This window comes from Myripristis murdjan, chromosome 3 (genome assembly GCF_902150065.1).
Source record: "Myripristis murdjan chromosome 3, fMyrMur1.1, whole genome shotgun sequence".
Taxonomy (NCBI): Eukaryota; Metazoa; Chordata; class Actinopteri; order Holocentriformes; family Holocentridae; genus Myripristis; species Myripristis murdjan.
The window spans coordinates 46,942,887-46,959,825 of NC_043982.1; the positions used below are offsets into that span (position 1 = coordinate 46,942,887).

A 16,939-nucleotide genomic window follows, 5' to 3' on the forward strand; every position below is an offset into this window, starting at 1 on the left:
ACCATAACATGTCAACACCGTCACTTCTGTATAAAAAATATTAGATTAGATTATGGAATAAATGTATACTTTTTAAGAAGAGGTCTGATGCAGGTAGCAACAGGAGGGAAACAAGCTGGCTAATGTGAACAACTCATGCTGATCATGTGAAAGAGCAGGTTTTTGTCACCACTGTCAGACATCACCACCGTCACGTTTTCTGTGTGACGGTGATGACTGAAGTCTGAAAAATGCTTATAACAGAGCTCAGGATTCTTATTTTTTGTACCAAATAGTTAAATAAAGTTGTTAAGCAAGAAGCCATTGACTTGAGTGGTATAAATTTTGGAAATGTATGTTTTAATGAGGCGACTGTCACCACCGTCAGATTAGTGTCACCACCGTCAGAGGCAGTTATATTGGTTTTAAATGAATATGCTTACAATATGTTTCTTTGGTGCTGTTGAATTATTAAAGTAATAGTCTCTTTAATACAAAAATATGTCTTTCAAATAAAAAAAAAAAAAAAACATTACGGTGACGGTGTTGACAAAAACAAAGTAGCCTAATAACTGGAAAAACCTATTTTATGAAAAAAATGCAAAAGACCTTGGCCTATAATGATATACCTTCAGATTTTGTAATTTAACATGCTTTTTTTTTTTCAAAATTAAAACCTGTTTTATCCAAATTCCCAAGAATTAGTGAAGAAAAAAAGTCAATTACACGTTCTTTGAATTATTCTGTTTACACATGACAGACAGTCTGTGGGCTCACCAGTTGTTGCATTCCTCCTGCAGCGTCTGGCCCGCGGCGTACAGCATGCCGTGATACTCACAGGGACAGTCAGAGGACGCCACGCAGCCGCCGTCCTCATAGATCAGACCTGAGACAGACAGACAGGCAGAGAGAGAGACGGTCAGTGGGGCTCAATGCTCTAAAGTGATCAGTCCATTTGATCCAGATATTGATCAGTAACTGGACTGTTCCTGTCCATATTTCTGCTGCAGACAGGATTATAAACTGAGATTATAATCCATGGCTGTAAAATGCTGTGAGTTTGAGCAGATTAGCACTGGCATTGAGGCTCTGTGCTGCTGACTGGCTGCAGAACCACAGGAGAACCAATCATCTGCTTGCTAAATGTTCCACATGTCCTTCACCTGAGCTCAGAGAAATGTGGATCTACAGAGAATAATGTTTAGCAAGAAACTGAGAAAAAGTGACATGAAAACTGCAAAAAAAAGTCTACTGCTGCAGGGACAGACAGAAAAACAGAAGGACACACAGAACAACAGACACAGGACAGAGAGACAGAAGGACAGAGGGACAGAGGGACAGACAGAGAGACAGAGAGACAGAGGGACAGAGAGACAGAAGGACAGAGGGACAGAGAGACAGAGAGACAGAGGGACAGAGGGACAGCAGGACAGAGGGACAGAGGGACAGCGTCTCACCCTCGGGACAGTAGCACCCGTCCAGACAGGCCAGCCTGCTGTCGATACACAGCCTCTCCACGCTGCAGGACGCTGGGCAGCAGCTGATGCACTCCCTGTGCTGCAGGCCTGCAGGACACTGCCGCGCTGTGGACAACACGCACACACACACACACACACACACACACATCAACACATATCAATACACATGGCAACACAGTCAGACAGGACAGGGTGTCCATCAGTCAAAAGTGATTTGGAGTTTGGCCCGTCCGGCTCCAGACTCCAGACACGTGGAGGTACGGCACTCAGCGAATTAGCAACAAATACCAGAAGATTAGTAAATAACAGAACATTTCAAAATATTTACAATGATCAAAAAAGAAAGAAAGAGAAAAAATATTTCGGAACTTAGAAAACTAGTAAACACCTGTTTGTAATTACTAGAAACATTTTTTTTTTAAGATTTTTTTTTTGGCATTTCTGCTTTATTTGACAGTCACAGTGGAGACAGACAGGAAAGGCAGGAGAGAGAGGGGACGACCTGCAGCAGAGGACCTGAGGTCGGAGTCAACCCCGGCCGCTGCGATCGGGACGGAGCCCTGGTACACGGCGCTTTACCGGTGAGCCAGCTGGGCGCCCCCATTATAAACATTTTTTATACTTAAAGTTAAATTACAAGAAAATTACCATACACATATCACAGAATTACCCCTAAAATTTAAAAGGGAAAAAAAGGTTTAGATCTAAAGGTGACCATGCTGTTGCCTTCAGGACCCCTCGGTTCTGGGACGTCCTGGCTGAGCGCATTGTGCCGACTGTGCAGTTTGCTGGAGGAGGGGTCACGCTGTGGGCTGGTGTTTCTGGGCTCGGCCTCGGCCCCTCAGCTCCACTGAAGGGAAATCTGAACGCTTCAGCTCACCGACACATTTTGGACAATTCTCTGCTTCCAGCTCTGTGGGACCAGTTTGGGGAAGGAAGGCCCTTTCCTGTCCCAGCAGGACTGAGCCCCCAACATCTGGCACAAACTCCCATACACACTCCAACATCTGGCACAAACTCCCACAGACACTCCAACATCTGGCACAAACTCCCACAGACACTCCAACATCTGGCACAAACTCCCACAGACACTCCAACATCTGGCAGAAAGCCTCCCAGAAGAGTGGAAGCTGTTCTGCTGCAAAGGACCAACTCCATATTGATGCCTCTGGGTTCAGGATGGGGGGTCAGGGAAGCTCCTGCAGGTGGACTCTCGTCTGTATGGTGTCTGTTATGTTTTGTGTTCAGGGGTTTTCTTATTCTGTGTGCTGTTATCCTGTGACAGAGGCCATCCTGTGACAATCTGTCCCGTGAGGTTCAGGAGCAACACCAGCCATCAAAAATAATCTCAGGAAAACAGAGCAAAATCTGGAGTGTTGTCCTGTGTCCCGCTGCAGGCTGTGAGGATTTGTGGCGAGGCTGATAAATCTGACAGGTAACGGACACCTGGATGCTGAAAGCACCTGTGTGTGCAGGCTGTGATGGTAATCTGAGTCCTGAAAGGATCCTGCGACATTTCAGCATCCAGCAGGTAAACCGAGCCGCTCGGGGATCTTAACAGCCACTTAAACTCCCAGCATGCAATGTGGCAGGTTGGTGCTGAACAGCTTCATCCTGCCAGCACATTTGAACTCATCTGCTGTTTTGATGATGATGATGATGATGATGATGATGATGATGGTGGTGGTGGAGGAGGTGGAGAGTCCAAAACCTCCCACTGGTGTTCAGCTGGCTGTGAAGGCCACAGGAGCATCATCACCTTCATCATCATCAAACCATTCAGTGAGCCCTGCGGATGGGGGTGTGGCCAACCTGGAAGAGGCCACGCCCACATCAGGATACAGGATGAACTTTAGACACCTGAGAGCCTCGCTGGGTTTCTTTCAACAACATGAGGGAGAAAAGTGATTCACAAATTAGCAAAAAAAAAAACAAAACAACAAAAAAAAAAAATCAGAAGATTAGTTAAAAAAAAAAAGTTAGTAAAACATGACATAAAGATTGCCATGAAAATCACCAAAATGCAAGTAAAAAATATAGGGAACTTGGAAAACTATTAGAAATCTATTGATAATTCTTATAAATATTCTTTACACTTAAAGTTAAGGCCTGTAGTGTTCACACACACACACACACACACACACACACACACATACACACACACTGCTGGGTTGTCTGAATGCTGCTCCTGACAGTGTCCTCATGTCAAAGCAGCGTTGCCGTGAGCAACCATGTTAATCTGCAGGGTTAATTGAAATTAACCCTTTGAAAGCTGGAAGGACGTCAGATTTCTGGTGCTGAAAAGCCTTTAACCCTTTGTAACCTGAGCTAACCTGATGTCTTTATCATTGATTTTTGACTTGATTTCTTTCAAAAACATGGAAAAAAGACTTCGAAAGAAATGACCCAAAAATTTGCAAGAAATTACAAAGAGTTTGAAAGAAATCAAGCTCAGGTCTCAAAGAGTTAAAGGTCATTTTCTTCCTTTACTTCACTTCTATTTCCATACATGAGCTGCTGTGTGGACAAACACAAAACTCAAACCAAAGTCCTCGACTTTAAAGCTGCACAAATAACAATTATTATTATTATTATTATCATTATTATTATTATTAAAGTATTATTATTATTAGTAGTAGTAGTAGTAGTAGTAGTGGAGTATTATTATTAAAATGTTGTTTATCTTCTTTTTTATTTTCCTTCAGTTACAAAAGATATCCAACAGTATTCGTTTGTTTCATAGGTGTACAAATATGCCCCACGCCTACCCCAATCCATCACCCCATACATACCCACATAAATGACAAAAAGAACAACAACAAAAAACAACAAAAAAGAGACAATAATTAAATAAATAAACAGATAAAAATACAAAAAGAAAATGAAACAATACAATCACAAAAAACTCATCGAAAATCCAAAAATGCAATTACAATACACAGACAGTGACCAATCAGATACTTTTGTAAGTCATGTCTTTAAATTTGAGTAAATAACGGACTGCAGAGGTCATGGAACAGGTGACTCACATTATGCCTTTCAAGAGTTATTTTTTCCAAAGGAAGAAAGTGTGCTATGTGGTCCAAAAACACACTAAATGTTAGTAAACATTCACTTTTCCATAAAAGAAGAATACATTTCTTGGCAAAAAAAGGTTATGGTAATTAACAGTCTGCATTTATTTTGATCTAAATAACAGTTATTTATATCATTTAGGAGGTAAACACATGAAACAAACTGATTTTGCAAATAAATGAATCGTATTCCAGAAACGATTTAATTTTTCACACTGCCAGATCATGTGTAAGAATGTTCCTTCTTTGATTTTACATCTTGGGCAGTTTGGTGAATTTTCTTTAGATATTTTATGCATTTTTATGGGAGTAAGATAGAGTTTATGGATGAACTTAAAGTTGGTTTTGTTGATTTTGTTACTTGTAAATGGAAAATGTATTCTGTCACATATATTTTGACAGGAATTTTCATCAAAATGTATTACCAGATCTGTCTCCCAAATGTTTAACAGCGTTGGAAAAACTGTCTGGCTTCCTTTATTAAGAGTATCATACAATTCACTAATTTTGCCTTTAAATGTGGTTGAAGTTGTTAGTACCTCTTCCAGCTCTGTTAATTCAAAATTCAACTTATTTTCTTTAATAAGTGAACTTATAATACTCTGAATTTGCATGCATTTTATTTATAAAATGTATTGTATTATTGCATTATGTATTGTATTATTATTAAAATGAATTCATTTAGTAAAACAGAACAGAGGGACCAGACTAACTGAGAGCTGAGAGAAGACCAGCCTGGTTACACCTGACTGCTTAACAAAATAAAAGTCTTCCTGGACATTGTGCAGGTGAGTGTGTGGTGGGTGGAGCCTGCAGGTAACATACCACACTGAGGTATTTCCTGCCTCCAGTCGTGCAGCGGGTGGTCGGCGTGGGCGCAGGCCCGGGCGTACTCGCTGAACACCTGGCACACCGCCTCACCGTTAGGACCCGACCTTCAACCACCGAGACAAAACACAAAACACAACACACAGGGAGTTTCAGCAGGGCCGTGGTCAGGAGGGGCGGGGCCACGAGGGCGGGGCCACAATGCTCTGAACGCATCACTGCTGCCCATAGAATATGCCCACACAGCTGGCACAGCCGCCCTCCTCACAGAGCCAGAAACCAAAGTTAGATTTGGTTTCAGTCAGAGAAGTGAAACTGCAGAAAGAAAAACAAACTGCTGTTCACAGGTAACAGGTGAGTTCTAGGAAAACATTCTCCATGTGCATTTTGTTGACCAAAGCAGGGGGCACTCCACCTGCCACACAAACTACAAGGTACTTTTTTCAGTAACTACATTAACATGTACAGCGGGTAACCCTGTGTGCCCCCCGGGCGACTCACATGCAGAGGTCGTTGCTGCAGGCGGCCATGTAGGACAGCGGGCTGACCGCCTCGTGGCAGCTGAGGAACGGCGGCTGCAGCAGCATGGCACACACCTCCTCCACTTTCTGTCACGTCAGCGAGAAACAGTCAGAATCACCATGACGACATCGTCCTGCATGAACTGACAGACTGTTTTCTTTTTCTTTTTACTTGTAAAGAGCTGAATGTGCTGAACAGCTGAGAGGCAGCAGAGCCACGACTCGTCTGTCAGTCTGCACTGGGATTCAGCTTTACTTTGTCATTTTACAGTTACTGCAATCAATATATAAAGAAATGGTTTAGTTTGATCAGTTTGAAACACACTGTGAACATGCAGTGAACATGCAGTGAATATGAAGTGAATATGAAGTGAACATGAAGTGAACATGCAGTGAACATGAAGTGAACATGAAGTGAACATGCGGTGAACATGCAGTGAACATGGAGTGAACATGCAGTGAACATGCAGTGAACATGAAGTGAACGCTGAGTGACATCACCAGCAGGACGTGAGCGTCGACGGCAGCGCAGGGCGAGGGGAAGTCAGACGGCACGGCGGGACATCGCTCCTGGTGAGGCTCCGCCTCCATCCAGCTGTTCCCGAACATGTCGATGTCATGTGTCAGCACGCCTGAGGAGAGAGAGAGAGAGAGAGAGAGTGTGTGTTTGTGTGTGTTTGTGTGTTGTCATGACAGCAGGGACAGGAGCTCATGATGACTTCCTGCCTCCAGAGGGAAGCTGCTGCTCTTCCTCCTCCAGAGACTCTGAGCCGAAGTGAACGAGCAGGAACCAAACCTGGAACAAGCTCATCACAGCAAAACCCATAACACCTAAACCACTCCACTGCTCACCTGCAGCCCAAAACTGACTGTACAATGCTGCTACTTTCCCCAGGTCATGTGACTCTCAGGTCATGTGACTCTCAAGTCATGTGACTCTCAGGTCATGTGACCCTGTGACGATACCGGACAAGCTCAAACTTGAACTACTTTTAGATCCAAACTTCAAACTCTGATGTGTTGCTATTCTGCCTTGAAATGAAATGTTGGTACTTTTTGCATTTGGAAATGTTGGTACTTTTTGCAAGTCCCACATTAATAAGGTGACGAAGACATCATTCCTCCACCTTAGAAACATCGCTAAAGTGCGACCATTTATAAATCAAAAAGATGCTGAAAAACTGATACATGCTTTTATCTCAAGCAGACTTGACTACTGTAATGTACTTTTTGCCGGCCTCCCAAAGAAAACCACTGACAGACTTCAGCTCATCCAAAACTCTGCTGCTCGCTTATTAACCAGAACCAGGAAGAGAGAGCACATTAATCTGGTCTTAGCTGCCCTACACTCCCTGTAACATGTAGAGTTGACTTTAAGGTTCTCCTACTTGTATATAAAGCACTTCATGGGCTAGGACCGGGCTACATTGCCAACTCCCTTACTGGCTATGCACCCCAAAGAGCACTGCGATCGTCTGCTGCTTATTGGTTCTCTACAACAGTTGAAAGAAAATTGGGGATGCCGCCTTTGTTCCTTATGCCCCTGAGCTTTGGAACACACTACCTTTAGACATCAGGGAAGCCAGCTCACTAGACATCTTTAAAAGAAGATTAAAGACCCACCTTTTCACTCTAGCCTTTAACGAGCTCCTATTTTATTCCACACTGTTGTCTTTTATTGTTTTATTTGCATCTTTTGTTTTATTTCAAATTTTATTTTAATTTTTTAGCCTTTTCTTTTTAATTCCACCCTGTGCAGTGTTTTATTATTTTTAATGTTTTATTTAATGTGTTTTCAAATGTTCTTCTTTTTATTGTGAAGCACTTTGAGCTGCAATTCTTGTATGAAAGGTGCTATACAAATAAAGTTTTATTAGTATTACTATTACTATTATTATTATTATTATTATTATTATTATTATTTTCTATCTGTCAAGTGCCATGAACTGCCTCTGTGTATCGAATGTGTTGTATAAACAAAGCTGCCTTGCCTTAAAATCAAACAACAAATCAGCTTCAATCAGGTGTCGTGCACGTGCAGTCGCACTGTCCACTAAATCCCAGTGACTCCACAGGGTCCTGATGCAGGATCTGTGAGAGAGCCTCGCCACCGACTTCACTTGGGGAGATGGGGACCATGGAGACTCAACCACATTACATTTAATATTTAATATTTTCTGACTGTGGGGCTGTTGCAAAATGTAGATTGGGGCTTTAAATCAAATTAAAAGTGATCTGCCCATGGGATGAGATAATCACGCTTGTTTACAATGCAGGTTCATTTTAAGGAGTCTAAATATTTGGTTGTTTGGCTTTGGAAACAAGTGGCATTATCTCTTCCCCAAAAACAATTTAAACTGTGAAGAGGAGATGGAGAGATGGAGACATTTTGAAAGGAGGAAAACAAAACAGGCTGGAAACTGTTTTGGGGTTTTTACATCGACTGGCTTCAGTTTCCTGATTTCATCCCACCGTCAGGCATTCTTTACCTTTTTGAGGTCCTGTTTGTTTTACACCTGTGGGCATGTGCAGCCCTTTGAGACTGTCACTGGGCTTTAAATAAACTTGAACATGAAAAAACAAATGTGATGTTTTGCTGAGTGACTGACAGACGGAGTGTGTTCGTACCGTAGCTGGTCGTCAGGTCGTCCTGCACGTCGGCGTTGAAGTTGCCGCACAGGCCGCAGGTCCGGCCCACAAACTCGGGGCTGAGCTTGATGTAGACGGAGCCGGCGAGCCCGTCCCAGGCCAGCGTGAAGCCGTGCTGCTGCGTCACCAGGACGTACTGCGAGATGCGCTCCAGCTGCACGTCATGGATGTGATGCGGCAGCTGCAGACTGCAAGGAACCACAGAGACACACTGAGAACAAAGTCCTCAACATTCAAAAACCACACGGCTGATAATTGGCTGTGGAAAGCAAAACCGGAAAAACGGGACTATTTTCCCTGGCGGAGGAGGAGGAGGAGGAGGAGGAGGAGGGAGCGTTTCAGTGTGAAAAAGTCCTGAAAAGCCAACAGTGCTGCTGCTTTTAGGAAAACTCATGTGGAGGACTTTATTGCGCTGATGGAAAACTGGAGTGAAGAAAGTGTGAAGGCTCTGAAAGTTCATGTTCATATCGTAGTGGAATGAATGGAGGAAAGGGAGGAGGAGTGATGTGGCAGCTCTGAAAGCCCACTGCTCGCTCTGGGAGGAGAGCAGAGGAACGTTCTGGAGAGGAAACTCTGGACATGCAGAGGAACTGGATCATGAAAACATGAAATGCACAAAATGAAAAGTATCTGCTGACCTTTGACCTTTGAAGGTGACGTTGGTGCTGTGCAGCCGGACTTCTCCCTCCCAGGGGAGGAAAAGACTGACGGAGCGGCGGCAGGTGTAGGGGGCGGAGCCACAGCTCGGGTCATTGTGCACCTGTAAGGTAACAGAAGGTGAGGTGACTGACATGAGGTCAGAGTGACAGCTGAACATCAGTTTTCAAACTTCTCCAGGCTCTGGACCCCCAGGTGGCCCCTCCTGAGGCCCCGGGCCCCCAGAGTGGCCCCTCCTGAGGCCCCGGGCCCCCAGGTGGCCCCTCCTGAGGCCCCGGGCCCCCAGGTGGCCCCTCCTGAGGCCCCGGGCCCCCAGGTGGCCCCTCCTGAGGCCCCGGACCCCCACAGGGCTCAGAGTCCTCACCACATGTTGGCTGTAGAAAGCAAAAGTAAAGAAAAACATGTTTTATGGATGGGAATAAGGCTGCATGTGCTCTGAACATCAGTCTGACTGACTGACTGACTGACTGACTGACTGCTGACTGACTGACTGACTGACTGACTGCTGACTGACTGACTGCCTGAGAGACTGACTGACTGAATGACTGCTGACTGACTGAGAGACTGACTGACTGAATGACTGACTGACTGACTGACTGACTGACTGACTGACTGACTGCCTGACTGACTGACTGACTGACGACTGACTGCTGACTGACTGACTGACTGACTGACTGACTGACTGCCTGACTGACTGACTGACTGACTGACTGACTGTTGACTGACTGACTGACTGCCTGACTGACTGACTGACTGCCTGACTGACTGACTGACTGACGACTGACTGCTGACTGACTGACTGACTGACTGACTGCTGACTGACTGCTGACTGCCTGCTGACTGACTGCTGACTGACTGACTGACTGACTGACTGACTGCTGACTGCCTGCTGACTGACTGCTGACTGACTGACTGACTGACTGACTGCCTGACTGACTGACTGCTGACTGACTGACTGACTGCTGACTGACTGCTGACTGCCTGCTGACTGACTGACTGACTGACTGACTGACTGACTGCCTGACTGACTGCTGACTGACTGCTGACTGACTGCTGACTGACTGCCTGCCTGCTGCCTGACTGACTGCCTGCCTGACTGACTGACTGCTGACTGACTGACTGACTGACTGACTGACTGCCTGCCTGCTACCTGACTGCCTGCCTGCCTGGCTGCCTGCTGCCTGGCTGCCTGCTGCCTGGCTGGCTGCTGCCTGGCTGGCTGCTGCCTGGCTGGCTGCTGCCTGGCTGGCTGTGTGTGTGCTGGCTGCTGTTTCCCAGGCGCAGATAAAAACGTCTTTCTGCCTCTTCAGGAACAGAGTCCTGGTTTGTTGTGGATGTTTTGGGGCATTGTGGGTAATTGCAGTATTTAATGGTAATTGGTTCTAATAAGCAAAGAGCTTTGAGTCAATCATCAGAGCAAAGCTGCTCCTCAGGCAAAGACTGGGGGGTCCTCAGAGTAGACCCCCCCATGACCAAGCTTCATTTACTTATTTGTTTGTTTGTTTGTTTATTTATTCATTCATTTTAAGTTTAAATAATCAACCATTTGGAAAAAAACAAAGTTAATGTTAAAGTTAACAACAACAACAAAGAAAAAGACAAAGAAAAAGAAAACAACTAAATCATACAAAATACGATATGACGTTGATTCAAAAAACTGCAAAAACAAGACCTGAAAATTAACCCAACGAGTGAAAAATTGCAAGAAAATGATCTGAAAATTTGCCTTGCAGTTATATTAAAAGAAAAATAACAATTAGCCTACTATTACGTTACCCCAAAAATCTGTACAAAAAAATTAACCAATAAATTACAAAAACATGTCCAAAAAAATTACAACAAAATTATCAAAATGATTAATAAAAAGAGGGTGAAATGAAATCGGGCTGAAACTGATCCAGTCCTGGTGAAGCTCAGGGGCCCACAAATGTTTTATTGCCCCGGGCCCGGGCCCGGGGGCGGGGCGGGGCGGCCCTGTACCTGCACCACCACGCTGGCCTGCGGGCTCTCCTGGCAGTCCCTCAGCAGAGTGTAGCTGCAGCGGCCCGGGAAGTGGAAGTAGAGCCCGTCAAACGTCTCAAAGTTGTACTGAGCCCAGGACCTGCAGGTCATCTCACGCTCGAAGCCCGGGTTGGGAACTGAAGCCGACACACAAACCACAAAACACACAAACCACAAACTGTGACGGGCCGGGACACACAAACTGTGACGGGTCGGGACACACAAACTGTGACGGGTCGGGACACACAAACTGTGACGGGTCGAGACACACAAACTGTGACGGGTCGGGACACTCAAACTGTGACGGGTCGAGACACACAAACTGTGACGGGTCGGGACACTCAAACTGTGACGGGTCGGGACACTCAAACTGTGATGGGTCGGGACACTCAAACCACAAACTGTGACGGGTCGGGACACACAAACTGTGACGGGTCGGGACACACAAATCACAAACTGTGACGGGTCAGGACACACAAACCACAAACTGTGACGGGTCGGGACACACAAACTGTGACGGGTCGGGACACACAAACTGTGACGGGCCGGGACACACAAACTGTGACGGGTCGGGACACTCAAACCACAAACTGTGACGGGTCGGGACACAAAAACAGCTGCAAAACTCCCTCAGGCTCGTCGTCACTGCTCCAATCTGGTTTTTCTCCCAGCAGGGTAAATAATCTGGGATGAGATAATCCCTCGTGTCTCAGTGCAGTTTTTCTGGGATCAGGTATGAATTTGCTGAAACGAGGCAGAATGAACCCCTGACCCTAAAATCTCCTGCTTCTGCCAGATTTATGGACCAATCAGACGTGAGGCCTGCAGACGAGCCTGAGGGGCGTGACTTTGTCCAGGTGCGTCTTACCTGTCTGACACCTGCGTCCCGTCGCCCCCAACAGGCTGCAGTCGCACGAGTCCGGCGGCACACACACGCCTCCGTTCAGACAGGGGGACGCACAGCGCTCTGCCGAACACAGGACAACAGGCTCACACACACTTCACACACACCTCACACACCTCACACAGGACAATAGGCTTGCAAACACTTCATACACAGCTCACACACACCTAACAGACTTCACACACACCTAAAATATCTAACACAAACCTAACACAGACTTCACACACACCTAATACACACTTCACACACACTTCACACACCCCTAACACACACTTCACACACCTCACAAAAATCTGAGAAAAATTTCTGAAGTTAAAGTGATAAATTTATGGGCAAAAATATCACATTTATAAGGACAAAAAATGAGGAAATTCTGAGATTATAAAGTCCGTGCTGCTGGACTCAAACCAGCAGGATTTCCTTCTGACTGAATCCCACAGGAGAACAAACTGTTTTCACTTTTTTAATTTTCTTGTACATTTTTGACTTTATAATCTCATAATTTGTGAGGTTTTTTTCTCATAAATTTTCCACTCTAATCTGAGTGTTTTCCTCAGAGTATTCCCCTGCCCTCGGGCCTCAGGAAGCGTTCCAGCTCCTGCCTCCACACCATCTGCAGGGTCCGGCCGGCCGCCCGTGTCCCGCCGCCCCGGGCTGCACGGTGGGGAGGGGTGTGTGTGTGTGTGTGTGTGTGTGTGTGTGTGTGAGGTGGGGGGGTCTGGAAACAGAGGCCTGGCTTGTTGTTTTCCAGTGAGCGACTCTGCAGCCGACAGAGACCTTCATGTGACCGAGCACGGCCACAGCTGGCTGCCTGTCCGTTCACATTTTACTGCAAAACACATCATGTCCAAACCTGGGTGACGCCTGACCTCTAATGCTGTGTTCACAGTGAGGCCCGCGGACCTGCACGGGTCATTGAGGGTGTCCCAGGGGTCCCCAGCAAAATGAGGACGAGTTGACAAACATATAAACACAAGAGCTCTAACAAGAATTATATTATTATTTAATAATTATAATTAATTATAGTTTTCTTTAAAGTTTTTTTTTCTAACTGTCTGGTATTTTGTTTTAGCTTTTCTTTGCTGATTCAGCAGAAATGATGTTCTGATCATTTTTTTTAATATTCCAGCCACAAGCCATGTTTCCATGTTTCCATGAACCCTTTAAAACCCTTTTTGTTCACATTTTGCTGCATCAAATAAAAAAAGCGCCTGATGGAAACAGCAAACAGAGAATAAAATCCCCAAAGAGGCACTTTAAGTTTGTACAGTTGCTTGAGGTGGATCGACTTTTCATTCAGCTAAAACAAATGTGATGCAATGGAGAATGAAACCAGAGCGTCTTTGTGAATACAGCTTTGTCTGTCTGTTCTGGGTTTCTGTCCACAGCAAACCAGTTTGGTCACTGGGAGGAAGATGTTCTGTGCAGTTTGATGACGCCGCCTCTCTGCACGCGCTCAGAGCGACGCAGCTCGGCTCGCCGTCTGTCTGTCGGCCGTTCAAAATGAAATCTTCCACCAACAAGCTCAGAAATCCGCCAGCGGCATGAGAGAATCCCACTGGTTTCCAACACTAATCAACTGGTTTCCAACACTAATCAACTGTTTTTTTCTATTCCGACAAAAATCGCTCAAACAAGTGAAACAGCATTGGAGGTCATCCTGAGCCGGATTTGTTCTTTCAGTAGGAAGAGGGAGCTCAGAGCAAAGATTAATATCATCAAGGAAAACTAACGAAATGACGAAAACTAGATGTGACATTTTAGTTAACTGAAATAAAAATAAAAACGAGGCTTCACAAAAAAACAAGGAACTGAAACTGTATTGTGCATTTACAAAACGAACTCAAATAAACTAAAAATTATGCAGAACGTGTTTAGACAAAAACGAACTCTGAAACCATGACAACCAAACTAAAACCAAGTATTTTTCAAAAATAAAAACTAAACTAAACTAGCAAACCAGCTTTAAAAAACACTTTTAAAACTAAAACTGAAACTGAAAACTGAAATTGAAAAGAAAGTCAAAATGAAATGAAAATAGAAGCTAGTGGAAAAAGCAATAACAACCGTTTCACTGCCACGACGAATCGCCTTTTACCACAAGGCTCAGGCAGCAACCAATCAGAGCAGAGTCTGATGTCACACTCCAATCCGTTCTCCACAAACGTTCTCCAAGTCTTAAAGAACAGCTAGAAAAACTTCCCTTTAACTACATGACACATCTGCTCTCCTCGCCTTTGGCACCAGGAACTTTTCAGGATTTCATTTCCATTGCAGACAGAAGGTCCTCCTGATGGAGCCCCGCCCCTCGCCAGTGGGCGTGTCCTCTACGAGAGCCTCACATAACTGTTTTATTTATTTGTTTATTTTCCTAAAAATCAACAAGACCAAATGGAAACAGCTGCCTCACAATATTAGTGTAACTAATTTTTTCGCTGAAAAAAAATCTTTTTTCCACATGATCAGACATGACACAGGTCTTCCAGTATTTGCTGGCTCTGAGCAGCGAGCGGTGGCGCTTCCTGTTCAGTTCCTCTCACCTCTCAGTGATCTGCGGCGTTTCTCCCGACAACCCGACATCACGCTGGAGGAGCCGACAGAGCCGCTGCTCCACCGCAGGAGAGCCTGTCAGTGTCACGCTCTGTTAGGGTGAGCAGGAGCTGACAGCTAGCAGGTCAAGACGAACGTTTGAGCATGTGCAAACATTAGCTCGTTAGCTAATCATTCGCTTGTATGTTAGGTAATTACAGTAACATGAGTAAATGCAATTAGCCACTCCCACCTTTGCCCAATCCTAAACCAATCAGAAAGGAAATGTCCCGGCGTGAATGATCGTAACGTGACACATCATCTGTAAACGCAGCACCCCGAGAACATCTGGCACGGCGGCAGGTTCTCGGTTGGTGAACCAACCCAAAAGATTTTTTCTTCCTCAGGTCCATTTGGAGACCCCGCCCACTGAGGAGACCCCGCCCACTGAGGAGACCCCGCCCACTGAGGAGACCCCGTCCTCTGAGGAGACTCCCGCCCACTGAGGAGACCCCGCCCACGGAGGAGACCCCGCCCACTGAGGAGACTCCCGCCCACTGAGGAGACCCCGCCCACTGAGGACAAACAGACGTTCTTTTGTTTGTTTGGAACGGTTTAGCTGCCGTCTAACTGGTAACTCAGACACCTGAAACCGAGCTGCTCAGGTAACATCTGCATGATGTCATGTGTGAAATTACAGGTGCATGTGCGCTCTGCCGTGCACGTGCGCTCTGCCGTGCACATGTGCTCTGCCGCGCACATGCGTGTGTATGTGAAGGCGTGGTGTTTACCTGGGGCTCTGCGCGGTGCCGGCCTCACGGCGTCCTTCCACTGCCGCAACGCAGAAGAAGAGGTCACTGCAGCCGAGCCACTCACATCTCCTGAGGACGCTGAGCTGGATGCTGATTGGCTGGAAAAGTCAGAGCTGGTCAGGGATTGGTTAGACGATGTTGGGATGAATGATGATTGGTTGGATGGTGGTGAAGTGATAGGGGATTGTTTAGAAGCTGTTGAGGTGAATGATGATTGGTTTGGTGGTTCTGAGTTGGTTGGTGATTGGTTGTGTGATGTGGAGCTGGATGATGATTGGTTGTGTGATGTGGAGCTGGTTGGTGATTGGCTGGATGGCGTTGAAGTGGGCAGTTGGTGTGTTGGTGCTGAGTGGACCAATGATTGATTTGAAAGAGAAGAACTGATTAGCAGTTGGTTGGATTTTAATGTTGTGGTTTCTGACTGGCTGGCTGTTGATTGGCTGGCTGTTGATTGGCTGGCTGTTGATTGGCTGGCTGTTGACTGGCTGGATGTTGACTGGCTGGCTGTTGATTGGCTGGATGTTGACTGGCTGGATGTTGACTGGCTGGCTGTTGATTGGCTGGCTGTTGACTGGCTGGATGTTGACTGGCTGGATGTTGACTGGCTGGCTGTTGACTGGCTGGCCGTTGACTGGCTAGCCATTGATTGGCTGGCTGTTGATTGGCTGGATGTTGACTGGCTGGCTGTTAACTGGCTGGCTGTTGACTGGCTGGCTGTTGATTGGCTGGCTGTTGATTGGCTGGCTGTTAACTGGCTGGCTGTTGACTGGCTGGCTGTTGACTGGCTGGCTGTTGATTGGCTAGCTGTTGATTGGCTAGCTGTTGATTGGTTGGCTGTTGATTGGCTGGCTGTTGACTGGCTGACTGTTGATTGGCTAGCTGTTGATTGGCTGGATGGTGACTGGCTGGCTGTTGATTGGCTGGATGTTGACTGGCTGGCTGTTGATTGGCTGGATGTTGTTGCACTGGTTGATGGCCGGCTTAGTGTTGTGCTGGTTGGTGATTGGCTTGTTGCTGGTTGGCTGGATGTTGTTGAACTGGTTTCTGATTGGCTGGAGGGTCTTGTGCTGGTCGTTGATTGGCTGAAGGCTGATGTACTGGTTTCTGATTGGCTGGAGGGTGTTGCGCTGGTCGTTGATTGGCTGAAGGCTGATGTACTGGTTTCTGATTGGCTGGAGGGTGTTGCGCTGGTCGTTGATTGGCTGAAGGCTGATGTACTGGTTTCTGATTGGCTGGAGGGTGTTGTGCTGGTCGTTGATTGGCTGAAGGCTGTTGAGCTAGCATGTGATTGGCTGGAGGGTGTTGTGCTGGTTTGTGATAGGCTGGAGGGTGTTGTGCTGGTTGGTGATTGGCTGGAGGGTGTTGTGCTGGTTTGTGATAGGCTGGAGGTTATTGAGCCAGCATGTGATTGGCTGGAGAGTGTTGTGCTGGTTGGTGATTGGCTGGAGGATGTTGTGCTGGTTTGTGATTGGCTGGTTGCCGGCTGGGTGGAGGTTGTCATGCTGGT

The 16,939-nt window shown here is 46.2% G+C and overlaps 2 protein-coding genes across 2 annotated transcripts in view; both read right to left on the reverse strand.

Moving 5' to 3' along the window:
- The window catches only part of otog (otogelin), a 93,602-nt gene extending 80,595 nt beyond the window's left edge, over positions 1-13,007 (reverse strand). Inside the window, 10 exon segments of the mRNA XM_030048693.1 lie at positions 757-865; positions 1,437-1,562; positions 5,357-5,466; positions 5,861-5,967; positions 6,382-6,512; positions 8,509-8,717; positions 9,168-9,289; positions 11,167-11,324; positions 12,056-12,154; positions 12,995-13,007. Coding sequence (XP_029904553.1) covers positions 757-865; positions 1,437-1,562; positions 5,357-5,466; positions 5,861-5,967; positions 6,382-6,512; positions 8,509-8,717; positions 9,168-9,289; positions 11,167-11,324; positions 12,056-12,154; positions 12,995-13,007 — 1,184 coding nt within the window.
- A 2,228-nt stretch (positions 13,008-15,235) lies between these two features.
- LOC115357276 (uncharacterized serine-rich protein C215.13-like) lies at positions 15,236-16,933 on the reverse strand. The gene has a single exon (XM_030048694.1). The coding sequence runs from the start codon at positions 16,931-16,933 to the stop codon at positions 15,236-15,238; it is 1,698 nt and encodes a 565-aa protein (XP_029904554.1).
- Positions 16,934-16,939: the final 6 nt, after the last annotated feature.